The sequence below is a fragment of the Vidua macroura genome, chromosome 26 (assembly GCF_024509145.1).
Source record: "Vidua macroura isolate BioBank_ID:100142 chromosome 26, ASM2450914v1, whole genome shotgun sequence".
Taxonomy (NCBI): Eukaryota; Metazoa; Chordata; class Aves; order Passeriformes; family Viduidae; genus Vidua; species Vidua macroura.
The window spans coordinates 2,195,448-2,223,339 of NC_071596.1; the positions used below are offsets into that span (position 1 = coordinate 2,195,448).

A 27,892-nucleotide genomic window follows, 5' to 3' on the forward strand; every position below is an offset into this window, starting at 1 on the left:
CTCCAGCGCGGGGCCGGGCTGGGCTGGGCTCCCCCTGCTCCGGGCACTGCAGGGCCCCGAGGCCGAGCTCCAACACGGGCTGGAGCACTGGGAAGCTGCCCCGGCCCAGGGGCTCACGTTCACCAGGGCCCCACTGCTCCCTCGGGAAAGGGCAGGGCCCTGGTGACGCCACAGAGCTGAGTGACCATGGGAGCTGTGCTGGGCACAGGAGCAGAGCTCAGCTCTCATCCCTGCTCCAGCAGCCCCCACAGCCTCTCCATGCTGGGAATCACAGGCCAGAGGATCTGCTTTTTCCCCCCCCAGGCCTGGACCTGAAAAGGCTGAGACAGCTTTTTAGTGCATTTAATTGTCCAAAACCTCCAATTCAGGTGCAAGAAATTCAGTCATAAAATGACAGCACCCAGACCAGAGTGTGCCCACCCTGTGCCATCCTGCTGCCCTCCTACCAGCACCTCATACCTTGAGGGTCTGGACTCCCCAGCAGTCATTGCCAGGCTTCAGGATTCCCGAGGATCCGGCTCATCCCACACTCCATGGACGGGAAGCTGAGGACCCCACACCCTCACCTGGGGAGATGGGCCAGGAGCCAGCTTGGCCCAGATTTCCCCTCCACCATTCCCGCGGCCATCATTCTCCTCCAATCACAAAAAAACTTCATAAAGACAACCTCAATGTCTTTATTGTTTTCCTATTTACAAATCACAAAGCTGGCCAAAAAGCAGAGTGTGAACACGGGACAAGAGCATCGGATACATTCATCAAATAGCACAGGAGCCAGGCCGGGCCCGCTCTGCTCGGAAGGTGACGTGGTACAACAGAATGGCTCATACTTCTGGGAACAGGCATGTCCAACAAGGAATTACATTCATCTATCTACAAAAGCCAGAATTGCATCAAACTGCAGAAAAGCCGTAAGAACAGAAGTTGCTCAGGTGTAGTTCAGAGTTTGACTCCTCTCCCTCTGTGACAGGACAAGCTGCCAGACCTGCCCCACGCAGGGAGGGCAGGAAGGTGGGATTTGAGACGAGAATTTGCGTAACAAAATAATAAAGAGAACAAAACTTCCAGGGAACAGCCAGCGGGAGGCTCTCCCTGTAGCTGGGCAGGGCCTGCCCCAGCCCTGCTTTTCTCAAAGCCAAGTGCACAGCTCTGCCTCTCTCAAATTCCTATTATTCCACCCTTTCCACCTGTACTGGACACCCCGAGGTGCAGAACCCAGATCAGAGCCCCTGGGGAAGGTGCAGCCCCAGCACGGGCCCTGGCTGCCAGCAGTGACATTCCCACCACCTTTGGGAGGGGGGTGTGACAGGAGCAGGCAGAGTCACAGACAGCCCGACAGACACAGAGCCTGGGCTGTGAGTCCATCTTTTTGCATTGCACAGAGTCGAGTTCAGTCACCAGGTCATGGAGCCAGGGTTGGGATTTTTTTTCTATTTTTTTAGTACTGGCCATATTAGAACCATCCCACCTGGAAGCAGGCTGACAATACACAGCTCGCACCATCTCTCTGGAGCACGGAACACACTCTGGGCATCTCTAACAGCTACTGGTGAGGAGATGCAGGGCATTCCCAGCCCATTCTGGGCTGCTGCTGCACAGCTGAGGAGGAGACTCCAGCCAGCACAGCCCCAGGATCCCGGCTGGGGCAGCGGGAGGAGGAGGAGGAGGAGGAGGAGCCGTGCTCCAGCCAAGGACAGCCAGGTTTCGACTTCAGCAGTGAAATCCAGTGGCAGCAGCTGCCCAGAGAGTGGCAATGGCTCCATGGCTGGAACAGGAGGTCAGAGAAGGGGCCCTGAGGCAGCACCACCCCAACCAGTCCCACACAGACTCTGGTGGCTCCGGTCTTTCTGCCAGGCTGAGCTTAATTTCAGCTTCTTCTGCAGAATAGGGGAGGAAGAGTCTCGTGGTCTTCACTCGTGGGCAGCGAGGGTGGGGCTGGTCAGGCAGCTCAGGAGCAGCCACCCTCTCTGACAGCCACGGGAAAAAGCAGCTGGCCCTGAACAAGGGGTATCTTCAAGGTCACCGAGCTCCACAGCTCAACAGGTGATGTTTGTGATCTCCCTCCTGTGCCTGGCCAACAGGCAGTGTGCAAACACACACCAGCATGGAGAATATTCCACATTTTCCTGAACCATTTGGTAAATCCTTGTCCATCTGCTGCATTATAGGTAACAGGCAGGTGCACATCCAGCCCCTCTTCCTGCTTCCATCAGGGCAGCAGGGCTGAGGCAGCAATGCACAGGAACAGAGGGAAACACATGGAAACGTGCATGGAAACTGCAGGAATGCCCTGGAACAGGTAAGGCAGGTGCCCTTCTGCTTCAACTGACAAACCCTGGCACCCTGCAAAGGACAACGACCAGTAACAACAGAGCTGGGGCTGCTCAGGGCTGAGCTGAGCATCACCAGCGCTTGGGACGTGCCAGGGGTGTGGAAGCAGCACCACGGGGACTCAGAATGCAGGAGGACCTGCCCAGCCAGGCTGCTGCCCCTTACCACTCTGCAGGGAGGTCACCTCGCTGCCACCAGCTGCCCGAGGTGAAGATTGTCACAGATCGGTGAGAAGAGCAGGAAAATGCCTCGGTCCCTCCAGAGGAGCTCAGCTTTGAGGTCTCCGAGCCTGTATAGTGCTGGAACAGCAAAGCCCCAGGGAAAAGGCCACTTTCCATGACTTTTGAAGGTGGCTCTGTGTGCTGAGGCTGCTGGGAGGGAGGGAAGGTGCTGGACACAGGCTGGCCAAGCCCTGCAGTCTGGCCTGGACTGCTGAGCTGGAGCAGAGCAGAGGCCACCCAGCCCTGACCGAGTCTGTCTGTAGGACCATCTCCTCATGGCAAGTGAAACCACAACCAGAGCCACTCATTACCTTGTTTCTGACCCGTGGAAAAGCATCTACATTCATTACAGTCCAAAAAACGCACGTTGTTAGATAGGGTTAATCAGGAGGTGAAAAACAACAAGCCACAGACAACCTACAAATGGTACTGGGACACCAGCTGGGCTGCACTGGCACACCAGCTGGCCTGCACTGGGACACCAGCTGGCCTGGCACCTGAGAGCAGCAGCAGCACTAGCACAAGGCAGAACATGAGCTTTGAAATGATTTCACTGTGACCTTTGGCTAGTGTGGCTCCAATTGGTGTGGTCAAACTCAGCCAGAGATTTAGTTTGGGAGGCGACAGGGAAAAGTCGAGTCCAGGGCGGGCTGGCAGTGGCACTATGTGTAGAAGATGATCTCTGGGATTTGTCCATCCTCCACGGAGGTGCCGTTGTTGTTCCCAGCCGCGTAACAGAACGTAAAGCAGGTTTTGGCTCCCGTTGTTGGTGATTCATGGATCACTTTGCGCAGTCCTTTGGTTCCATAGTGGGAATCTGGACCCTGCAGGGGTCACGGAAGACAAGAACAGGTCAGGACCCTGCTGCTGCCCAGGCTCTCTGGTGGGTTTGGAGCTGTGGGGATGTCAGTTCCTCCCTTTTCCTCCTCGATTTGCACCTCAGGTATTCTGAGCTCAATCCCATCTCTATCAGAACTTAACACTAATTTAACCAGGTCTCAACAGCTAAATATGAACTTTTTGAGACCACTGCAGCAGTCTCTGGATTACACACCTGCAGGACTCACAGTTCAGCTGTACCCACCAAAAAAATCACCCCATCCCCTCCCCAGTGAAACACCTGTTCAGTGCTGTGAAACAAGTCAAAAACCAGCTCTGAATGCTGGGGGTGAACGAGCTCATGGCAGCAGCAGGGCAGACAGAGACCTTGGAGCTTGCACCACTGGCCTCGAAGCACACAGAGCAAAGCCCAGGTTGCACTGACAACCTAGAGCAGGTGCCCTCACCTGCCTGCACCTCGCCCCACCCCGGGTGGTACCTTTAGAGTAGCACAGGCTGTGTAGTTGACGTTGGGTAAAATCTCAACAGGCTCCTTGAACATGACCCGGAAGGTGTTGGACGATCCGTCACAGCTGAAGCCGGTGTCGTTCTGCCCCAGGACCGTGTTGCTGTCTGTGTGGATGATCTGCAACACAGATCATCCATGAAAGGGTCAGCTTTTCATCTGGACACTGCCAGCCCTGCCCACGTGAGTGTCCCTGAGCTAGGCTGAGCCCCAGGCACTCCCAGATGGACCAGCCCTGCACTGTCCATTACTTGTGTCGCCCATCAATGCTATGATCACAGAACCACAGAATCCCACATTTGGGTTAGGATGGACCTTAAGGATCATCCATCTCCAACCCCCCTGCCACCCACTATCCCAGGTTGCTTCAAGACACATCCTGGACTTGAACTTTCAGGGGTGGGGCAGCCACAGCTGCTCTGGGCCCCTCTGAGCTCACCACAGAGCTGTGAGCTCGGGTCTCAGACAGCCCAGAACGCCCCCTTCTCACCCCCAGGCTGGCAGAGCACTGCAAGCCCACACTGTGCTTAGACCCTTCTCCCCCAAGAGCTCAGGGCAGCAGGATGAGCCCTGACAATCAAGGAAGAAATGCTGACAGCCTGTGCTCATCACACCTGCTCTGTGTGCTGGAGTGACTCTCCTGGGGACAGTCCTTCTCCAGTGACCCACACTGGGGTGGCACACGGGCACCCCGAGCAGGCACACAGCATCCACCTGGTCTTTGGACAAGATCATGATGGACTTGAGACAACTGAGCCTCTCCCAGCCTGCTCAGGGTGGGAAATCATGCACAGCTGCTTCCCAAACTGCCTCCCAACTGCCCCAAAGCTGGGAGCAGACCTGGGGAGATGCTGCAGTGACGTGTGCAACAAAATCAAGAGCAATAATCCTTATGATTCCCAGTGCCCCATCTGGCCCTTGCTACATCTGCCAGCCCCCCTGCCCAGGGACACACACAGTCCCTCTGAACCTCAGGTTTTATTACAGATTCACTAAAACGTGTTTGTCAGCCCCTAAAACAGCCAGGATTTTTAAGGTAGCAGAGAGAATTACCTGTATATTTACTTGGTAATCTGTTGGCCCGTGTATGGATCCGTATAATCCAAACCCAACCACAAATATCCTTTTGTTTACTGAGAACCTGCAGGAACAGAGCAGGAAAGTCAGTCCAAACCTGACACTCCTGTATTGCTCCAGTACAAAGCTGATACACAAATATCTCCACTTGTGCTGATTTTACATCTCTGATTTAATCAAACCTACAGATTTAAGTGCAGCCCTTACTAAGAGGTGAAACCCTGCACAGAAACCATCAGCTGCACACTCACACCTCTGATTGGTCCAGTGGGGTTGTGTGAAACACAAAGCTGCACAATCCCATCCCCAAATTTCAGGGTCCAGGCTCAGGAAGTGTTTCCAAGTTGTGGCAAAACATCAGCACCCCCAAACGCCCGCCAGGCCCAGGCAGGGCAGCCCGGGAGTGTGGAACAGTGCTCACCTCACAGTGCTCTGCCCAGCAAACACCACTGGGTACTTCACTGCTGAGCCCTGGGGAATTGTTCATGTGTTGCTGGGTATTTACTGCATTCCAAATTTACCAAGAGCAGACAGAAGGATTCAGTCACTCCTGAGTGCAGGAATCCCTGCTGCCCAAGGAAGAAGGGGAAGGGTATTTAGCCCACTACAGCTCCACCTTCTCAGGTAGCAGAAGCCTCAGTGTCTGCCAAGCTGCCAACAGCATTTCTTCATCCGTCCACCAGCTCTTTTAGCACCGTAGTGTTTCCAGAACAAATACCTGGGGCAGGCTGGAAGCCTCAGCTCTGCAGCTAGCATGGAACATTCAGTGTTGGAACTGACCCTGATGCTGCAGGAGCTGAACCTCAAGTCAAACCCAAACTTCAAAAGGTCTGTGAGCATTAGAGGTGGGAGCAGGAACTGTTTGCAGCTGGCAGCAGTTCCCACTCCCAGCCAGGAGTGAATGGACCAGAGGATCTCACCAACAGCTCCAGTGCAACAGAACCATCTTAAAAATTGTGAAGAGCTTCATTGCTGTGAGTCCCCTTCCACCCAAGATAAACACAAAGCAGGAAAGAACCCCAAGGCTTCCTGATTCCCTCCTGTCTTGCTCTCATTTTCTGCCTTGGGAACACAAGCCTTGCAAAGCACCATTTTCCAGCCACACCTGCCAGTCTCTGTCACTGTAACTGGGCTCTGCTTGTTGTCCACAAGCTCAGGTCTGAACAAACTGGGTGTCAGCAGAACTTTACCCCAACCCCTCTCTCTAACAGGAGAGGTTAAGGGGGTTCAACAAGCCACACTGACACCTGGAGCAGGGAACCAACCTGATGGAGCACTGGTTACCTGTCCCCCACAAAGCATGGCAGGGGGACAACTGGTGACAACTTATTTATGTGCCCCTAAGCTGCAGGAAGCCTTTGGGGGTTATTTCCCTCCCTTTCCAGGGGCCTGAGCTGGGAGACACATTTCCTGGAAACCTTGGCCAACAGAGATGCAAAGTGACTTGATGCAGGTCAGTGCATCAGGGGATGGTTCTGCCCAGCAAAACACCTTCCCTTTGGGGTCACACGGTGCAAAGTCGGGGTCTAGCACAGAACCTTGTGTGTTTAGAGCTAGAGCAGTGGAAAGCTCAGCAACACGAGTCCAGGGGTGGGAATGGGCGCGAGAGCTGACCTGATCCTGTCACTTGTCCCACTGTACCCCCAGCGGCTCTCCACCTGCTGGAAGCGGCTGATGCTGCACTCCTTGCCCCGCAGGCAGCACCGGGGCCGGTCGATGAACTCCACCCGCGGCTTCGGGTTCACCGTGAAGTGCAGGAACAGGCTCACCACCTCCCGGTCCGTCAGGATCCCCGACTGGGCAGGCCCTGCAGAGGGGAGGGAAGTGGCAGTGCCGTCAGCCTTAGGGAACCACAGAGTCCTGGAATATCCTGAGCAAGGAGGGACCCACAGGGATCATCAGTGCAGCCCTGTCCCTGCACAGGCACCCCACCAAGCCCACCCTGAGCATCCCTGAGAGCGCTGGCCAAACGCTCCTGGAGCTCTGGCAGCCTCGGGGCCGGGACCATTCCCTGGGGAGCCTGGGCAGTGCCAGCAGCCTCGGGGGGAAGAACCTTTCCCTGAGCTCCATGCCAAGCCCTGGCACAGCTCCAGCCCTTCCTGGCCTCCTGTCCCTGGCCCAGAGCAGAGCTCAGCCCCTGCCCCTCTGCCTCCCCTCGGGAGGAGCTGCAGCCCCCGAGGAGCCTCCCCTCAGTCTCCTGTGCTGCAGCTGAACGAGCCAAGTGCCCTCAGCCGCTCCTCAGACCCTTCCCCAGCTCCGTGTCCCTCCTTGGGACACTCTCCAACAGCTTTGGATCCTTCTGATCTTTTGGGCCCCAGAAATGCATAAGCAGAAGGAATCCCTCTGGGATTTTCATGGGGAAACAAGCCTGACTTGCAGCTGGCACCAGGCTAAACCCCCATCACAGATGGGATCCCAGTGGTGCATCAGGATATTAAGACCCAGACAAAGGTGCTGCCCTTTATCCACAGGGCAGTCATGGGCTGCAGAGCCCACATGGAACTGTGATTAACTGCCCAGCTCTGTGGAGCCCAAATGCACTGGGCTACCAAAAAAATCCAAAAGCATGCAGCTGATCCTTGCCCCACTCCTTCTGGAAATTGTAACATTGGTAAGAGACAGGGATTTCCATACATCCACACTGGGTGTTCAGACAATGGAAGACCATGAGGAGGAGGGAGAGGGACTGTCACGCAGTTACCATCAACTCAAAAAGTTGAAGAGTATTTTTACTCAAGACAAAGGTGGTTCAGCTCATTCCTTCAGGCATTTAATCCACATTTGCATTTTTATACCTTTATTGCAGAACCTTGGGAAAAATGCTAATGATTTTAGCAAGAGCTGGAGCACGTTCTCATCTTTTCTCCAGTAACAAAACATTTTTTCCAGAGTGATCACAGAATCACAGACTGGTTTGAGCTGAAAGAGACCTTAAAGCTCATCCAGTGCCAGCCCTGCCATGGGCAGGGACACCTTCCACTATCCCAGGGTGCTCCAAGCCCCCTCCAACCTGGCCTTGGATACTTCCAGGGATCCAGGGGCAGCCACAGCTGCTCTGGGCAACCAACTCAGGGATGCTGAACTCTATCTTTGCAAACTACTTGAAATACTTTCACAAGTGAAACTGGATAAAATTAGTCTGTTAGCCTAGCACTCAAAAGCTTCTCTACAACTGTTTGTACAGGCTTTGAACAGAAACAAGACCACTGAGTATTGGGGAAACAACAGCAGTTAAATGCTCTTTAATGTGGGGAGCAAATGCCCAGCTACTTGTAGGTCCAAAACTACTTGTAGCTGGTTAAATTCAGCATGGTATTACCTAGGCATAACCTGGTCCAATGATGCAATAGGGAGAGACTCAAGAATTCAAGGAAGTCGACTCCTCAAAGGTAAATGAGCTTTTGGATACTTTGTTCAGCAAAAAAATCAGCCTCCTTGATGTGTCTGAACTTATCCTGCGTTGCTGCAACTCACTTCTACAATGTTTCAAATTACCTGCTCTAAGGGGAGGGAGGGACACATTTGCCAGTTAAAACATCTTCATGCAAAACCCCACGTTTGATACCAGATTATACAATAAACTGGTGAAACCATTGCTGTAAAATTCCCTCTTTTCTTGGCTTTTGGGAGAAAGGGGTGTGGAGGGGAAAGGTTTCCCTCTCCTGTCTCTGCTGTGATCACCACAGAAATCAGAGTCACTCAGAAACTCAGAAAAAGGACAAACCTGAAGGAATTCCAAGTTAATTCCTTGTTTAAGGAACAGCTGATCATTGCAGTCCCCCAGGTTTGGGAGTTTTGTTCATCTTTTAGGTAAAAGTGGATGGAGAAAACTTAAGAAAACTGGAGAATTTCACTTAAAGCACAAAGGTCCAAGTAGGACAGGCAGTTTGTGACAGACAACATGGGGAGGGGCACTGACACTCCCAGCTCAAAGCCTTCAACCCAAACATGCCAAAATTAACACTTTCCTCCCAGTGAGAGAATGATACAAGGTCGTAAGGAAGGATTGAAAGAAATGGGATCTGCAGAAAGATGCAAAGATCTCTGCTTCACTGAGCAAGCTCCTTCTGAAGAAATCCACGTTCCCTAAGGCCACATCACAGCTGTGACAGGTCAAGCAGAGAGTGGGGACTAAGTCTGAAGCATAGATTTTCTCCTTACTAACAGCCCTCCTCACGTGGGAACAGGGACATGCAGGACTGACCAGCTGATGCCAGCACTGCCCTGAGAAGTGACCTGCAAAGGAAGGGGTCAGTGCCCCTCTTTGCTCCTGTGTACACAGCACTGCAGCCTGAAACAAGTTCCAGTCTGGAAAATGGCTCCACTGTGTCTTTTTAGCATGAAAACTATTTAACACAATTGCCAGCTTCCAATCCCCAGGGAATCCCCAGAGGATGAAGTGAAAGACAACAAGCAATGAAAAGAAAACAAGGCAATCTATAGTCCAAGCTGTGAAATGAGTTAGACATCTCTGTGGATCAAGATCTTAATGTAAACTTGAAAAATACTTTGAGACACAGACTAAACAACACCAAGCCTGCAGCTCAAAGAACATTTTCAAAGTTTTTCAGATATGGGGCTCTGCTCTGAACAGCATTGGCAAGACAGGGCCAACACCACCACAGGCAGAGAATGGGGAGAAACATCCCCATTTCTCTTTGGGAACAGGCTAAGATCCACACCAATTATTTGCACTCCATTAGCTTTGTGTAGTTTAAACTCTCGGGATGGCTGGGAAGGGGAGCAGGTGAACCCCAGTTTGGATCTTTTCCCTCAGTTGAATGGGACAGTAACCATCCAACCATGCTGTGAGAGCAAACACAGCTGGATCCCCCTGCTCTTCCCAGGGGAGCACCACAGGCTTTAAAATGAGTGAATGGGCATGGATGAAAATGGCATTCAGACAGTAGATTTTGTAATCGTAGAATCACAGAAGAGTGTTGGAAGGGACCTTAAAGCTCATCCAGTGCCACCCCTTGCCATAGGCAGGGACACCTTCCACTATCTCAGAGCACTCCAAGCCCTGTCCAGCCTGGCCTTGGACACTTCCAGGGATGGGGCAGCCACAGCTGCTCTGGGCACCCTGTGCCAGGGCCTCACACCCTTATACTACAGAATTTCCTTTTGATATCCAGTCTAACCCTGCCCTCCTTCAGGAGGCCATTCCCCCTTGTGTTGTCACTCCAGGCCCTTATGAAATGTCCCCTTTCCAGCCTTTTAGGGGGAGAATGAGGGGAAAATGGGGATCAATGTGGGGGGAATCTCATATTTAAATCACTACAGGATACACAGAGAAAATCCTCTTTCGTGTGACTTCCCTCTGTGTAGCTGAGGGAAAGCAAAGACCAGGATTGTCAGAAACACCTTTGTTGAGTTACCTGCTGCAAACTCCTCAATAGTCATCAGTGGGAAGCGGATAAGGGAGAGAGCTTTGCCCAGAACCTTCCGCTTGTTCTCTGGAATCACCTGGAGCTGCTGCCGCTGACACTCGGCCTCCGACCAGCGCACCACGGCATTGAACAGGCGAACCTCCCGGATCCCCAGGGTGTCCCTCTCCAGCACTGCCACCAGGGTGTCTGCAGGGCAGGACAACAGGCACAGCTTCAGCCTCTGAACCCCAAATCAGCCCCTTTCACCTCGCCAGGAGTACCCCACGCACAGCCAAGGTAAAAGAGGAAGCAGCTGAACCAACAGCATCTCCCAAAAGTGCTGCCTGCAGCCTCTGAGGAAGATTTATCTGCATATTCCATCAGCAAGGAACTCACTGGAGCAGCAAACAGAGCCCATTTAATTGGCATGTTAATGCAAGTGCAGGAGGATGAATTGCAACTTGCTTGACGTCAAATTTGGATGAAACAAGCAGCATGAAAGCCAGAAGGTGACCTGTGCCTTACCTCCATAGCCCATCTCATTAGAGGAAGGTTAAAGCCTGAATTTTAATGTTCATTAACTGTGCCCAGCAAGTTTGGAAACTGCAGACGGTAATTAAAATAGCCAGTCCTTGCTTCCAAAAACACAACACCTTTTTAACTCTAAAACCTGACAAAGACTTGGGGAAGAAAGCCAACTCTACAAAAAAAGGCAAGTTTACACCCACCCAAAACCTGCCAACATCAACACAGGAAGCAGGCTTTGTGTCATGCCCAGAAAACTCAAGTTGCACCAAAGTAAGCAGATTCCAGGGTATTTCTGCAGGCAAGGCAGCAAACTCTTTGGCAAATTCCCTGTCTCCAGCCACTTTGTGCCAGAGACTATTCAACTGATTGCTCCAGAACAGCCAAGCAACAAGTGCCAAGCATTATTAACCTGTAACAACTTTGGAGACAAGCTGGTTATGAAAGCAGGGAGAGAGAGGGACGGGTGGAAAAGAGCTTACCCAGGTCAATGTCTGTAAACCCCTCTGCATTGAGGGCATCTGAGGTGTTCTTGTCTATGTTCTCCAGGCACAGGCTGGCCAGCTGGGGCTCATCAAACAGCCGGGCCTAGGCAGGAAAAAGCATCATTAACAGAAAAGGTATTTTAAAGTTTACACTAAGAACCCCCCTTCCCCTCCCACAGCCCATCTTCATTAGCAATACCATGCCTGACTGCACCAGGAATCCACTGGGTCTTTCACAAGCAGTTAAGCATGACAAGGCAAACACTAGAAAATTCTGTGTTTGGCAGCAGCCCTGGTTCAGCTGTGCATGTCTTCAGGCACGTCTTTGTTTTAACACGGCCTGGGTGCAGGCACCAATCGTGTTTTCCAGCACCACACTGACCCTGTCAGCTGAGCACAGGCAATTTTTACATCATTTTTCTACTTACAAGAAAGCTTTGCCCAGTGACTCCAGGCCTGCTTGCTCTAGGAATAATGCAGAGGCAGCTTATTCTGTAAGAACAGCCACACTGATCTTGTGCATTAGCAAGAAAAAGCTGTAGCAGCAGTGCCTGTGTGTCCTGGGGAGCCCTACAGGGTACACAGCCTGCTTAGTGCATTTCCATGTTTTGCACAGAAACAGCTACTCCAATCCAGTTACCTTAAAGATTTTGTCCCAAAATAGGTTACTATTCCAAGCAAAGCCTTACACAGCCTGGAGAGCTGCTCAGAATTTCTCTGCCCAACTTAAGTGAAGTTTTGTAACAATTTTGCTGCCACTTCAGATCACCCTGGACTGCCACGTGTTAGCAGCCCTGTGCCCAGCATAAGCAGAAATGGGTGGAACACACAAGAAACCACTAAATGACCTCTGACTTCAGTGCCTTGGTTTTGTTGTTTAGGAAGGAACTGCCTTGACATCACACCTAACAAGAATACACCGGACTTGAAGTCGCTGCCATAAGTAAGGTTTAAAACTCATGTTTTGGGCTGGGAATTCCATCACTCAGGAGGTGCCTTCCAGCATCTTCTGCTTCACCCCTGCTTGTGGCATGCAGAATTCAGCAAGGCCAATCTTTGTGCTGAGACCTCAAGTGCAGGAAACTGAAACAACAATTTCTCAGGGCCCAGGGAAACTTCAGCAGTTGTCACCTGCTCCAGGGGCTGGAGGGCTGCCAGTGTCTTTACACTCTTGGCATCAAGAGCTGTGACTGACTCAGACTTTACTACTGTAGTGGCTCTTTGGACACGTGAGGACTTCGGTTATGCTCGCAGAGCTCTCCCCCACAGCAGCTCCAGGCAAGCTTTATTTCCTTGCTGATCAAAGTGACACTTGGATGTATGTCTGGCATGAAAGAGGATCACGGCTCACTAAGAGGCACAATCAATTAGGAAAGCTGTTTGCCTCTGATATTTCTGCCACTGATCAGCAGTTGTTTGAGACAGACAGTGACACAGCTGCTGGACCAGCAGACTGGGCAAACACACACAAAAGGAGGTTTGGGGCTCTACCAGGGATCTCAGGTGCTTGATCTTAAGACTGTTGGGCAATGTCTTATACAAGATATATCTCAGGTCTGTAATTTACTGAAGAGGTTGTTGGTTTGATGCAGTGAAAGCAGAAAACAGGTAGCTTTTCACACTGCAGGACCAGAAACAAGAGGGTTGTGAGAAGAGATCCTTTCAGTGAGGTGCAGCCAGTCATCAAGATCAGGCACATTTCTCAAGCAAGACCTGCCTCAAACATCTCAGACTTGATACAGAGAAATAGTGAACATAAAACTAGATGGGAATCATCACTGATGATTATACAGAATGAACAAGCCACAAACAAAAGGCATCAGGAAAGCCTTTCCCCGTCTGGCATTTCACCTGCCTCAGTGCCACTGATAGAGTGCCAAGCAGTATTTTGGTTTTGGCATCTGAAACACAAGGATACCTTCCTCCTTTGCCAAAGAAGGACCTTTGTGACCTCTAAGGAAGTCACCATAAACCTAAATATTACTTTGCCAAAGCTACAAACTCAAGTGCAGAGACACAGGAAGCCACAAAAAGTCTCTGCATAAGGAACACCACCAAAAGCTAACACCTCTAACCTATCATGAAGCAATGGCTAGCCTTAGATGCCTCCCCAAAAGTTCAGTCTGTGGGAAAGATCTGTTCTCAGCTCCTGATCTTTCAGATTGCAACTGCTGAACCCAAAGAACAGGAAAGCTGCAGCCAAGGAGCTGCAATTGTCCCACTATGCATCAGATGGGAGCACAGATTTGGCTGCCATTGCCCAATCAAGAGCCTTCAAGTCCTGAATCTGCCTCTGGGAAGTGCAGTATGGATCCCCCCCGTCTCAGAGGCTGCCTCAACTGTTCATGGCACGTGGAAAAGGGCCAGGTTAAAGAGGATGTGTAAAGAAGGCCATGGAGTGTTGCAGCAGTAGCTGAACCCAAGCAGTGACAAGTGACAAACAGCAGTGTGACATGGAACTACTTTGAGAACTGATCCAAATATTTAAACTAAAAAAAAAAAAAAAAAAAATCCCAGCCTAATCCTGAGCAAAGACCTCAGCAGTGACTGCTTCAGGCCAGCACTGCTTCAATATCTGCACAACTGCTGGTGAAGCCACTGCCACCCACATGGTACCTACAGCCAGAGCCCAAGAGACACCTGTACTCCTGACAGGGGAAAAGTCCAGCAGACAGGAATGCTGGGTGAGACAGCCAATCCCCCAGAGCCAGGCCACCTCAGTGTGCTGGTTCCCAATTCAGTGCAGCTGGGAAACTCCTCTGCAAGCTCTATTTAACATCAGACATCACAGCAGCTTTCCTGAGCTGGCTGATCAGAAATAGCCCTCCAGAGCCACTCCACTCTGCCCATTCCCTAAAGGAAAGAAACTCACACTCAAAACCTGTGTGTTTCTTATTCCTACAGCACCCATAAGAGGGTGTCCCTGGCAGTGCCAGACTCCACCACACAGGTGACAGCACTGTGGATGTCACCAATATGGCACCAGCTGTCTGAGAGTGACAGGGACCAGAGAGAGAAGATAGGGCTGGGAAACAGGGATGAGTGATGCTCATTTAATCAACCTGGACACAAAGTCTGATCTTTTCCAAACTAAGCAGAAGTTGTAAACACTATCTCCTACTTTGCTGCTTCAAGAATCAAGTGGAAGGTGGAGGAGCCCAACCCTCAGAGACTGGATCAGACCAGGGGCAAGGAACAGCTGCTCTGACACTCTGGGTCTGTGAGCCTGCAGCACAGGAGGAGCTGGAACAGGCTGAGGAAGAGAGCACCTTGCTCCTCTCCCAGGAAAATAAACCAAAGCACTCATGAAAAGGTTTTCTTTCACCCCCACTTCAGGAAAAGTATTGCACAAAAGTCCTTCAAGGAATGGCTGAGCAGCCAGACACAGCACTGAGAGAAAGCTCAGCATTACCAGTCCTGATTCTGTAACACACGGAAATCCTCTCATTCCACTTTTCTTCTTGGCAGATGAAATCTTTCCACCCTGTTAACTCCATCCCCAGCTCACACTCTGGAAGGAACCACCTGCCACAGTGAAACAGAAAGATCTGAAACAGCAGCAACATTTGCTGTATATTGTTCTTTGTAAGAACCTGCTCAGCAGTGCTGGACTCCTGTGAGGAAAAATTCAAAACGACCCAGAACTGCTCCACTTTGGACGATCAACTCTGGAACACCCAGAAAATTCCCATTTTCTGACTGTGCTGGACCTTGCTGAAGGCAGATGATCACAAACTCACCTGAGTTAAGAGCATGAATGCATTGTCTGCTCTGAGGTTTTTTTTAAGAAACTCCACACAATGAGCTTCAAGGGCTGGAACTGCATATTTCTTAGCTGTGTAAAGTGTTGTCATAACAGTCTCTGGTCCGATCTGAACTTCGTCTGAGTAAAGAAATCTGAAAACATGCAAACAAACATAGCTGTGGTGAATTAAGATAACAGGGTAAAACCCCTTCAATTCATAGAAAACATGTTTGTGCCTCTGCCCGTCATCCTGGTCCATTTCCTCTACTGGAGAGATAGAAGGGTTTTTACATCCTTCCCACTGACTCTGGTTTAGCAAGATTTTTTTTTTTTTAACAGACATTTTACAGCATAACTCTAACAGCTGGGATTTGCACTGAAGCAACTCAAACTGCCTTGCATCCCACCACCAGTAAGCCCTTAGCCTACCATTCATGCCAGGCTAAAACAGTCTCTGGCCAAGGGCACCCCTTAAAATTCATATTTTTGGCTGTTCAATTAGAATAAACAAGGACAAAGATTCAATCTTGCCTGCCTCCCTCAGAAGAGAAACTCCATTTTACACTACTAATTCAGAAGTGCTGAGAAGCACTCAGACATACCCATCCACTGCACACAAGGTGCTTTACTCACACTCCCCTTTTTCATCTCTTCATTTTACAGAATGAACTGTTTAATTTCATGACACAGATCTTTAAGTACAGCTCACAATGTAACTTCAGCATAAAGCAAGAGTTAACTGCAGTGAAAAACAAGACTGCCATTCTGCACTAGCCTTCACTGTTAGGCCAAAACAAGGAAGCACTTTCATGATCTGAATAACAAAGGAAACCTAACTGAGCCCCCTAATACCTGAACTCACTGACCAGAGACAGAAGGAACTGAGAGGCTGAGCTCAGTGAAACTAGTAATGCACTGGTATTAGTCCTTATCACAGAATCCCAGAATGGTTTGGCTTGGAAGGGACCTTAAAGGCTGTCTGGTTCCAGCCCCTGCCATGGGCACAGACACCTTCCACAGGTTACTCCAAACTCTGTCCAGCCTGGCCTTGGGCACTGCCAGGGATCCAGGGGCAGCCACAGCTGCTCTGGGCACCCTGGGCCAGGGCCTGCCCACCCTCAAAGGGAACAATTCCTGCCCAAGATCCCATCCAGCCCTGCCCTCTGGCAGTGGGAGCCATTCCCTGGGTCCTGTCCCTCCAGGCCTTGTCCCCAGTCCCACTCCAGCTCTCCTGGAGCCCCTTCAGGCCCTGCCAGGGACTCTAGGCTCTTCCTAGAGCCTTTTCTTCTCCAGCTGAACAGCTCATGCAGTGTTTTTTTACTGTATCTCCTTTAACCAGTGGAGCATTTGCCAGTCAGGATCTCAAAGACACAAAGCACAGAGATGTAATATTGTGTTAACTGTTCTTGGCATTCCTATTCCTGAGATATTTTGGAAACTCCAGCAAATTTTTGCTCTGCATTTCTCTGAAGGGGACACAGCAGCAGGTTGTGTGGCTGCTATTCCGGGAAGCTTCATGCAGCAGCAGGGCTCTTCCAGGGGGATGCCAGGCAGCATTCCCATCTGCAGCAGAGAAGCTCCTGCTCCTCCAGCTAGAGAAGACCAGGATGCCATTCAGTGAAGCATCAATAGTGTGATCCACAGGCAGGGAAGCACTCTCACTGCTGAAAGCAGGCTTTTGTGCTGCTCCTGGGCACTTGTCAATAGCAGCATCATGCCACAGGTTAATCAATGTATTTTGCACACATCCCTTCCCAGCCCCACTTGCACTGAGAAATCCTTTCTATTCCAAGATTAAAAGAACACAGTGGCCCTAAAACCAATTATTTGTTTACTTCAGTGACTGTGTCAGTATTTCTGTTTACCAGAGTCCAGTGTTTGTTAAGAGAGACAACGAGAGAGGTTCAAACTGAAAAAGCCCAGTACCAATTTAAAAGAACATTTAGACTGCAAACCCAGACAATCAGACGATCATCTTTGGGTTAACATAATAATAATAATAATAATGATTATAATAATGGAAAAGAATCTCTTAGACAATTACAGCAGAATCTCTTACACAATTTACTAGCCCAAACTCCATCACAATCCAGCATCCAGACTGGACCTTGTGCAGAACATTCAGGATGGGCACTTGGTCCCTGGATAAGCTCCTGATTTTACAGCATTAGATCATGGCTTGGACCAATTCCAGAGACATGTGTAAGGATCAGCTGCCATTCTAGATCAGTGTTTGGAGGGAGTGGTTTTACTCTAGGAACTCATAGCACATACTTGGTCAGCTTTCTCCTGGAAAGCAGCACCCAAACTTCCTCTGGCACATTTAAGCTCTGAGCATTTTAAAAGCAATTTAAAAATCCACTTCTAGATTTAAGCACCCAAGATGTCACTGGACCATGGGCACAGCTCAGAAGCACTGAGGTAATCCACCAACGACTTCTTCCATAAAAAAATGTAAATATTTCTGTTGAAATCCACCTAAACTTATCACTTTATCTTTTGAGATGATGGGTTCTCTTCTGAAATCACTCTGTTTAATCAAGTGCTGAAATCTCAGCACTGGCAGGGAAACATCAAGATTTTTGCCTCTAATTCACTGGATATTTGGGCCTCACAAAGATTTAAAGATAGTTACAAGTTCTGCACTCCAGAGAGATCCACATGGCTGATAGGCACACACCAATTAGAGGGATTCCTCACCTGCTGGTGTCTGCTTTAAAGCGAGCCAAAGGGGAAGGGGCTCGAGGCTACCAATTATTTCTGGCCTTTCATTCATTGATAGCCCAGATCAATTTAAAAATATTCCAAGACAGCACAGACACGACCAAAGCACTTTCTGAAGGTAAATCAAAAAGTGTGCCAGAGCTATATATAGTGACTGCTCCCAGTAGGAAGCGAGTGGGGAACATGTCAAGAGCACAGGACTGGAAACCCCTGGAAGTAGGTTACAGAAATCCTATAGAAACAGGACAATGACTTTCCAGCATCCATTCAGGTCTGCTGCTGGATGCTGTACAGCACCAGCCGAGCTTAAAGGAATTGGTGAATAGGATGTTGCAGCCCCTTCCTCCTCCTCCTCCAGCACACAGATTTGCAACACACACTGGAAATGTAAATTCAAACCCAGCCCTCCAAAAGAGGAATAAAACCCACACAAAGGCTGATACCACATGGAATGGCTGAGATTTATTACACACCCCTGCTTACCTGTTACAACTTGCTCATGACCTAAACAAGCTCCAAGTATTTGTAACTTACAGAGCTTTCAAAAGATCACTTTTCCCCTCTTCTCTCAAAGAGCATTTGGCTGAAACCAAACCAATTAGTGAATAAGAAGCTATAACACAATGGCCAGTATGTATATATATATATATATATATATATATATATATATATATATATACATATACATATAATTTCTTAATGCAGTAGCTACAGTAGACTTTTACCCAAGAAAACAGGGATTTAACACCAGCATTTAAATACTGTTGAACAGCTCAAAGAGGCTTTTCATTTTGGAAGTTAACAACCTCTGCTCCACAAATACTTTTCTGCTTTCATTAAAAACATTTTTTTGCTACACTAAATCTGTGCATCCCAGTTATCCTGTGCTTTAGAAGCAGCTTACTTGAGCAGAGCTAGGAAGGCAGCAGGCTCCACGTCAGGCAGCTCAATCTCTGTGGAGGTTGTGGCCATCCCACCATTAAACATTGCATCAAAGACGGCACTGCCCACGGCCAGCACGAACCTAACATGGAAAAAAACAAACATGCAAATAAAACCTTATGTTAAATCATATTTATATTCCAAAAAAATCCCAGGCTGGTTGCTAATCCACAAAGCCACCCTCAGGGAAAGCAAATCGTTTGTGGAGTTAAAGGAAAAGTGTTTTGCAAGAGCAGGGAGGGTCAGGCTTGCTGCTCCTTAACTGCAAAGCACCAAAGCTGCAAGGAACTTCCTTCTGAGCCTGTCCTGGCATACAGCACAGTAATGGTTCCCCAAAGGCCAGATTTTGGGAATTATGGAATAGAATACATATGCTTTGTAAAGCCCCTGTAGGAGCCTATGTATCATCCCAACGTTGAGAAGCAAAGAAACAGCAAGTTAAGTTAAGGAGTTCAGGTTCTTCCAGTAAACAGAGCCCAAGTCTTGCTGCAACTTCCCACAGTCACCTACTGGAAACATTTATGGAAAACCTGTCACTGCACACTACCCATCCTCTTCCACAGGCCCAGGCCCAGGTCTTTGGTGATGGCAGAGCAAACTCCCAAAACACAAAACTGCACCTGGAGCTGCAGACCCCAAGCCCTGGCATGGGAGCTGCCCTCCCCATGTAGCTGAGGGCTTCCATGGATAACCTGCTCTGGGCTCAGCCCAGAGGGAAGAACAAACCTCCCTCAGAGCAAACCAGCACAGCAAGGTGCACACAAACCTCAGCACTGCTGGGAGCTTACATGGTAATACTGGCACAGAAAAGGACATTATCGGCTCTAAAGAAACTGAAAGCAGGAATTTGCACAAAACAGGTTTGACACCAAAAATTATGTCCCAGCACACCCATGCAAACAAGATGATTCCCCCCCCCCAGCAGATATTTCCTGTTTTAGGATGAGGCCCAGATCTGGGCTGCTGAGGGGCCTGTGTATATTTAAGCTGCTGTACCTGCCTCAGGACTTAGAAAGCCATTTTGAAAACTTTCTTGTTCAAAAATGCAGAGGTGAGCTTTTACCATGAAGGATTCCTGTGTTTGCCACCATGCAGCTCCCTGAAGTTAAAGTGAAGGTCACAGCTCAGCAACGTGGGGAAGCAGAGCAGCCCAGGCTGCAGGAAATTACTACCATCACTTCTCTACCAACTAGGAAAAGGAAAAAGCTGGAATAGTCCAGGTTTTTGCTGCAGTGGTTTGATGCACATTTCCAGAGAAGCAGCAAGAACTGCAGGCAGAAATCCATACAAGACAGCAGGCATGGGGCAGAAACTTCCAGCCCAAGGAAAGTCCAGCTCTAAGGGGGAATTTCAGTCAGATTTAATAGGAAACGACCTTTTAAAAGTAGGAAATTTCCATTTAAACAATGTTTTCATTTTCTGGCTTTTCCCTCCCTTCCCATGCAGAGGAGGCTTCCCAGGGATACAATGGAGTGAAGCTCCATGGATGTGCCAGGCTCATTTGCTGTGACGGAGTTTGGCTGACGAGCCGGCTCATTGTTCCTGATGGGCTCAGGGAGCTTGGGACAAACCACAGTGGTTACAAAAAAGTACACACATGCATATTTCTGTCAAACCATTCTCAAGAAAAATGTCAAGAACAAATAAAAACCTTCCTCACAATACCAGAATTGCCAGATGAAACAAAAATCCTTGTTCCTCCAAAAGCAGCGATGGTGGCAAAACAATTGCTGGCTTTGTCTGATACTAAAAATTACCATATATTAATTGCATTCTCAAATTTTCATTCTCACAGCCAGCACAGTATAGGTCCTCAATGAGCAAGAGCTTTCAGAAGCTATTTGAAAAGGGCATTCATTTAAAAAAACTCTCAAATGTTTGCTTCCATTTCAGCTGGGGACAAATCAGTCGGATTTTGTAAACTGCTGAGCCCTAATAGGATCCCGGGAGGTCCCAGAGAAACACAGGACTCCACATTTGAAGTTCCCTTAAAACACTAAGAGAACATAATTAACATAAGAAAATCCCTCTCTCTCTCCAGTGTTTTCTCACTCTTCCTAAAACAAATGCCTAAAGCTGCTCTAAAGACACTCCAGGAAAAGCAGGGATGCTCACCACTCCTCCTACACCATCCACCAGCTTCCCCCAGCCATGCAGGTCTGCAGGAGGAAGAGATGGGGTTTGTTTTGGATGGGAAAATCCAACAGAGGGTTATTTTTAAACACTTTTGTGACCAAAACAGAGTGGACTACTGAAAGGAGGCAGAGAAATATGCAGAAACAGAACTAAAGAATTAAGAAAGCAACACCTGATTTCTCCTCATTCCCTTTGCACCAGGAAGAGCCAAAGTAATCTGACTGTCAGCAGTAAGAGTCACAGGGACTTCCTTGAGGTTAATTTGTCTTCAAAAGGATCCAAAGCTGACTACAGGCTGTTGAAGGCCTGCAATAAAATGTCTTTCCTTCTGCTATTTTGTTTCCTATGACAACTTTCACTGCTTCATTTTCACCTTGGCACCACCATTTGTCACCTGGTTTCATCTGCACACCCACCAGCACTGCTCCCTTTCTAGGCACTACAGCAACACCAATAACAACAAAAGAAACCACCCAAAACCCACAACTACCCCACTGCTGCTGAACAGCTCCCTCCTCCATCTGCACCACTGCAGAGAAACCTTAAAATATCTATTCCAGAAGAGCTGGCACAGGAACACAGCAACACATGACGTGCTGGAGCTCAGTGACACCGTAGGTGATGAGAAGCTGCTGCTGCCGTGCTGGCTGCAGAGGGTGCAGATCCTGGGTCAAAGGAGCAGGAGCAGCCCTGCACGGGAGCAGGAGCCATGGGACACCTCGGCACACCATGCTGCAGGAACTGTGAGTGAATATATGCCCGGGAAAAGACTCCTGGAAACAACAGCCAAAATCTTACTCAAAATCTTACTCTGTCCCAAATCTTCGGTTGTTCCCAAGCTGTAGATCTCCCAGGCTGGAGCACAGACAGGGTTGCATCCCCACATGCTTGCCCTACTCACTCTCAGGCCCTGTTTTCTGGCCAATTAACAAGTTTAATTACGACACCCATGCAGTTCCTGGCTGATGAGGTTTAGACATTTCTAATCCCATTGATACTGTGCTCAATGAAGCAAATCTGGAAAAAGAAAAAAACCCTTCCCTCTTACTGCTGGGTCTAATCAATGTGTTGACCTTGGCCAACACATGCTGCTGCCGTGAAGCTTCGAGGCAGCTGCTCGGCCTGGCCTTGACATCAAAAAAAATTAAGGCCATCCCATCTTCTTCATGGCTGATTCAGCAGCAAGAGGGAATGAGCTGAAGGTTCAGAGACAGAGCTTGCTTCAGGGTAGGCAAGAAACTTCCACGGGGGTCTGGAGTCTCCTCCAGGTGGGAAACCCCTGATCTTCTCAGGGCTGCAGATATTTGGACAGGTGACCCTTCAGTCAAACCCATTCACACCTTTTATCTACAAACTGGCCTCTCACACACAAAATGACTGTTTGCTCTTAGCTGCTCTGTGAGGTTTCTTTTGCCTGTTTCTGTGGCTTGATACAAGCTGCTGAGCCACAGAATCCCAGATTGGTTTGGGTGGGAAAAGATCTTAAATCCCATCTCATTTCCCCCTGTGCCATGGCAGGGACACCTTCCACTGTCCCAGGCTGCTCCAAGCCCCCTCCAACCTGGCCTTGGACACTTCCAGGGATCCTGGAGCAACCACAGCTGCTCTGGGCACCCTGTGCCAGACCCTTGCCACCCTCATAGGGAACAATTCCTTCCTGATATCTAATCTAAATCTCCCCTCCTTTCAGATTAAGGCCAGGTGCACTCAGAAACACACCTGAACCTACATCTCTGTCAGAAATCTCTTCTGGCACCAGCACCTGTGGACATCACCTGTGCTCACTGGGCACACACCACTTCATTACCTCAACCTACAAACCCTCCCCATTCCCTCGGCTCCAACCAGGAGAAGACTGACCAGGAACCACCTGCACTATCACTTCCACCTCCCACAGGACTGTATCTCTTGGATTATTTGTGCTTCCCAGTCTGCTGCCAAAGCCATTCCCAGCACACCATGAAGTTACACTGAGGATGACAGGCAAGATGCTGCAGACCATTCCTCAAGGCTCCACAAGGAGCTGTCCAAGAACCCTATTTAGGAGATGCTCCTCTTGCAGCCATGCTTGGTACCTGGCCTGGTCTAAAAATTTACACAATTTAACCAGACTGCAGACATACTTATCTGGGAGATGTGCGCTATTGTGCCAGGGCTGGTTTAGATTGGATATTAGGGAAGATTTCTTTACAGAAAAAGTTGCAAAGCATTGGAATGGGCTGCCCAGAGTGGTGGTGGAGTTACCATCCCTGGAAGTGCTCAGAAAAACCTGTGGATGTGGCACTTGGGGACGTGGGACTGATTATCGGATTTGATGATCTTAAAGGTGTTTTCCAGCCTTAATAATTCTGTGAGTTTATGACTTCAGACATCTGACAAAGCACCAACACCTGAGGTCACTGAGACAAAACAGCACCTCTCCAACTGAACCCATGGTTGCTTTGCAACTCAATTCCAACACAAAGTATCTTCTGCTGTTGAGCTGCTGTGGGAGCACAGAAGGGGTCTGGGTGGTTTTATTTTAGGCCCTCTTATTTTCTGAAATAACCACAGTACTTCATGAATCACCAGGATATCCCAACTGTAACATCACACGGACAAGTTTTACTAAAATCTCTAGAATCCTTAGGTGGGATGTCACACCATGACACACTCCATTCTATCTTTACCACCCAGAGCACCAGATGAATTTCAAGCAATTAAGCAGCAGCTCACTTCAGGGACATTTTTTTTTTTTTTCAAAGCTTCATTTATTTTCCATTTATTTCTGGGCTGAACATCAGCCATCCCCACCCAGCAAGCCTAGTTCTCAGGACAGGACCAAGCTTACCCAAATACTAATTAAGCTTCAAATTATAAGAGAGCAAAGCTGACACCCTAAACACTCAAAACAGCCTAGAACAAGTGTGGTTTGTTCTAAAAGTGAGAGAAAAGGGGCAAAACTGAAGGAGGAACTTCCAGTAACATGAGCACTTAGGAGAAAAGCCATAGTTTGAAATTGTTTGGATCGAGGCTCCCTTTGCCAAGCACCACTTCCAGGTACACCAAGGAACCTCCCCCACCCAATTAAGTTGGTTCTATCTCTGAGCTCTTCCTTGGGAGGCCCTTCCCAGGGTAGGAGGAACAGGGTGCACACATGGATTCACTGGAGCAACCCCAAGGAACCAGCTGAATGTCAATCAGCCACATTAGATCTGCATCATCCAGGTGGAGGCGATTCCCAGCTCCTCTGAGCTGCAAATTCTTAAATGGCAGCTCAGCCTTAAGCATTAACCTCCATGGGTTACCCAGGCCCAGTTGTCATTCTCAACACAGCTCTTCATGGTAGTGGATTAACCCCTAAAACAGGGCTTCAGAAAAGATTCAATGAAGGTCATTTTAAAATTAAAGTGTTCTACCTGAAATGTGGGGTCTCAAATCATTGTTCCTTCATTTCCATCCCCCAATGCTCTCACGGATTTTGGTGACCCCTGTCAGCAGGGATCAGGCAGTCTGGGAGACTATTCCTCCTCTCCTCTACTTCCTACCAAACCAAGGGTTATTTCCAAGCGAGACACAGGGATGTGGGGTTTTCCATGCTGTGCCTGTCCCACTCACACCATCCCTCTGGGAAAAACATTCTCACCCAAACCCTGGACACATCCTGAGCTGGTGACCATGAGGAGAGGCATGACACTCTCCAAGGCTGGGAGAGATCTGGGGCAGCACCGACTGACCACAGTGGGGTCCAGTGCTCAGGACGTGTTCCTGAGCAGGGGGTGAAATGTGGGGTGCAGTTATGTCACCCTCTTTTCTCTTCACAGGGGAGGTGCAGCAGCCCAAACCCTGCACCCCTGTACCCCACTTGATGGCACATCACCACCCGAGGCTGCAGGAGAGCCCACAGCGCTCCCAGGGCCGTCTCTGACGGACACTGTGGGGATGACGGGCCATCCCCAATGGAGAAAAGAGATCATCCCTGAAGAGGATGAAGGGCCATCCCTGAGGAACTGTTCTGAGAATAAGGAGACATTCCCTGAGGAGCAATCCCTGAGGGGCAGTTTTGGGGGATAGGGGGACAGTTCCCTGAGGAGAAACACGAGGGAGCAAAGGGAGCAATCACCAAGAAGCAGTTTTGGGGGATAAGGGAGTGATTCCCTGAGGAGCAACACAGAGGGGTGAGGAGAGCAATCTGTGATGGGAAGCGAGGGGGATAAGGATGTAATTCCCGGAGGGAATATGTGAGCAATTCCCTCAGGGAATAACGGCGGGGGAGGGAGGGAGGTGGGGGAGAAAGACGAGCGATCCTCGAAGGGCAAGTTGGGGGTTGAGGGGGTGATATCTGACAGAAGGAGGAGGAGTGATGCCTGAGGGACACTTCTGTCAAATAAAGGGGCGATTCCCTTTATCACTGTGGGGGCCATGAGGGGAAGCCCCCAGGCCCATCGAGCCGGCCCCCACGACCCTCCCGAGGCCCGGGACCCGCGGCCACCCCGCAGGGCCATGGGGCTGGGTGCCCCCACACCCCTCATCCCTCCCGCATTCCCGGCTCCCCACGCGTGGGATCCCCGCGCCCCCCGCCCCACCTGTGCGCCGGGATGCGCTGGGAGCCGCGGCCCTTCCCCACCAGGAAGTGCACGTCGCTGAGCACCTCGTTGTTGAAGAGGAACGCGAACCGCTCCTGCACCGTCGGTTTCGTCGCCTGCCAGTTGTACACCGGCTCCCGCTGCAGCGCCCCGCCAGGACCGCCCGCCCCGCCGGCTGCCCCCGCCGCCCCCGCTGCCGCCGGGCCCCCCGCGCCACCGCCGGCCGCCGGCGGGTTGGCGGCGCCGCTCTGGTTGTAGGTGAGGCCGGGCGGCGAGGCGGGCGCGCCGTTGGTGCAGGCGGCGGCCGCGGCGCCGTTGCCCGGCGGGGGCGGCGGCGGCTGCGGGCAGGAGGAGGAGAGGCCGCCGGGGCCGCCGCTCCCTCCGGCCGCCATCTTGTGCGGCGGGGCCGCGGGGGCGGGCGGCGCGGGGCGGCGCTGCAGCAGCACCAGCACCAGCAGCGGCGGGCGGGACACGGCGGCAGGCGGGACGGGGACGAGGGCCGCGGAGATGTCGGTGCTGGCGTCGATGGCGGTGGCGTCGATGGCGGTGCGGATGCAGAGCGCCGGGCAGCAGCGGCGCATGGGGCGGGCGCCGCCGCCGGCCGGGCACGGGGGGAGCGGCGGAGGCGGCGGCGGGGCGGGGAGAGGGCGTGGGGCGGCGGGCGGGGCCGGCACGGAGGGGGAGGATGGAGGGCGATGCGAGGGGGAGTGAGGGGGTGATACCTAAGGGGATGATTCCTGAGGGGGCGGTCCTTGAGGAGGATGAAGGTCCATCCCTGAGGAGCACTTTTGGAGATGAGGGGGCGATCCCTGAGGGGCTCTTTTGAGAGTAAGAGGGCATTTCCCTGACGCGCAGCAGATGGGAGCAATCCCTGAAGGGCACTTTTGGGGCAAGAGGGGATGAGACCCTGAGGAACCAGTGTGGAAGAATGAGAGAGGCAATTTTGGTGGGCGATCCCTGGGGACAGTTTGGGGGATGAGGGGACGATCCCTTCGGGAGAGTAAGGGGATGATCCCTGAAGGGCTGAGCACTGGAAAGGAGGGGACTATCCCTGAGGGACAGTCTGGGGGACAAAGGGGGCGACCCTTGAGGTGGTGAGGATCAATCCCTGAGGGACGGTTTTGGGAATGAGGAGGTGATCCCTGAGGGGGAGTAAAGGGATGATCCATGAGGGAATAATCCCTGAAGATGATGAGGGGCCAAACCTGAGGGACAGTTTTGAGGATAAGGGAACATTTCCCTGAGGAGCAACGTGGAGGGGGCGGCAAGAGGAGCAATCCTTGAGGGGCAGTTTTGGGGATGAGGGAGCAATCCCTGAGGAGGATGAGGGCACATCCCTGCTGTGAAAGGAGGAGGAGCAAGGAAAAGGGACTGATTTCCCGAGGAGCAATAAGCGGGGCAGGAGGTGAGGGAAGCAATCCCTGAGGAGCAGTTTTGAGGGATAAGAGGAGCATCCCTGTGAAAGGGGTTATTCTGAGGAGGATGAGGGATGAGGGACCCCAGAGAGCAGTTTGTGAAGGGATGAGAAATGAGGGTGCAATTCACAGAGAAGAGGTTGAGTTAAGGGGCTGAAGGGGGTCAGTGCTGGGGGTGAGGAGCCAGGGATGTTTGGGCTGTGTGGAGGTGAAGGTGAATTGGGGGTTTTCCCTTCATGATCTCACACACCAGCCATTCCTCTGCAGCAGACCCAGGCCTCCAGCATCCCTAGGCCCCTGCTTCATGCCCAGCAATTCCTCCCAATAATCAGAGTTACTGGCTGCTGCTGCTGACACAGGCCTGGAGCACCACGGGACACCACATTACCAGGCCCACCACAGGTGTTGCCCTGCACAAACCTGGGAGACAGAGCACCCTGATCCCTCACCTGGTCATGTCCTGTTGCTCCTGCTGGACCTGCTCAGCCAGAAACCACTGGCCAGAGTTGTCCCCACCGATGGCATCTCCTCGCCAGGCAGCACGAGGTGGAGATGGCGCAGGGGCAGGAGCCAGCTGCAAAGCAGAAGATTAATTAAGAGGCTGTGCCACTGCTTCGCTGTGATCTCAGTAACTGAACCGTTAAAGTGATTTGTTCTTCGCAGGGTAATTACATTCCCCCTCTCTCTGTTATCCATCCCCTGATCTGTGCTGCACACACACCCAGTCAGGAGCAGGCCTGTGGTCCCTGAGTCCATGTGTCAGAGGGGAGATGGCCTGGCTGCCCCTTCTGCTTCCTGTGCCTCAGCATTACAGCTTCTGTAGCACACAGAAACATGCTGTTTGTGTGGACTGTGTGCTGTTTGTGTGGATTCAACGCTTCCAGACCCTCACACAGCTCTGGGATCTCCCCAGGAGCCACTATGGCTGGACAGAGCAGTGCTGCTACATCACTGATTTTGACTGAGAGTCCAACTTGGCTTTGTATCGTGTTATCAATACCTGTTTCTGCTG

General features: G+C 50.8%; 1 protein-coding gene and 1 long non-coding RNA gene across 2 annotated transcripts; one reads left to right on the forward strand and one right to left on the reverse strand.

The window, feature by feature from the left end:
• Positions 1-657: 657 nt before the first annotated feature.
• Positions 658-26,046, reverse strand: BTBD2 (BTB domain containing 2). Its single transcript, XM_053999717.1, has 9 exons — positions 25,466-26,046; positions 18,727-18,846; positions 15,094-15,250; positions 11,351-11,456; positions 10,353-10,550; positions 6,589-6,781; positions 4,951-5,038; positions 3,871-4,017; positions 658-3,376 (listed from the first exon to the last, which is right to left on the reverse strand). Exons 1-9 carry the CDS (start codon positions 26,044-26,046, stop codon positions 3,215-3,217), a joined length of 1,752 nt encoding a protein of 583 aa, XP_053855692.1. The 3' UTR covers positions 658-3,214.
• LOC128819504 (uncharacterized) lies at positions 25,934-27,892 on the forward strand. Its single transcript, XR_008440718.1, has 2 exons — positions 25,934-26,011; positions 27,148-27,892. It is a non-coding gene; the product is annotated as an uncharacterized LOC128819504 (long non-coding RNA).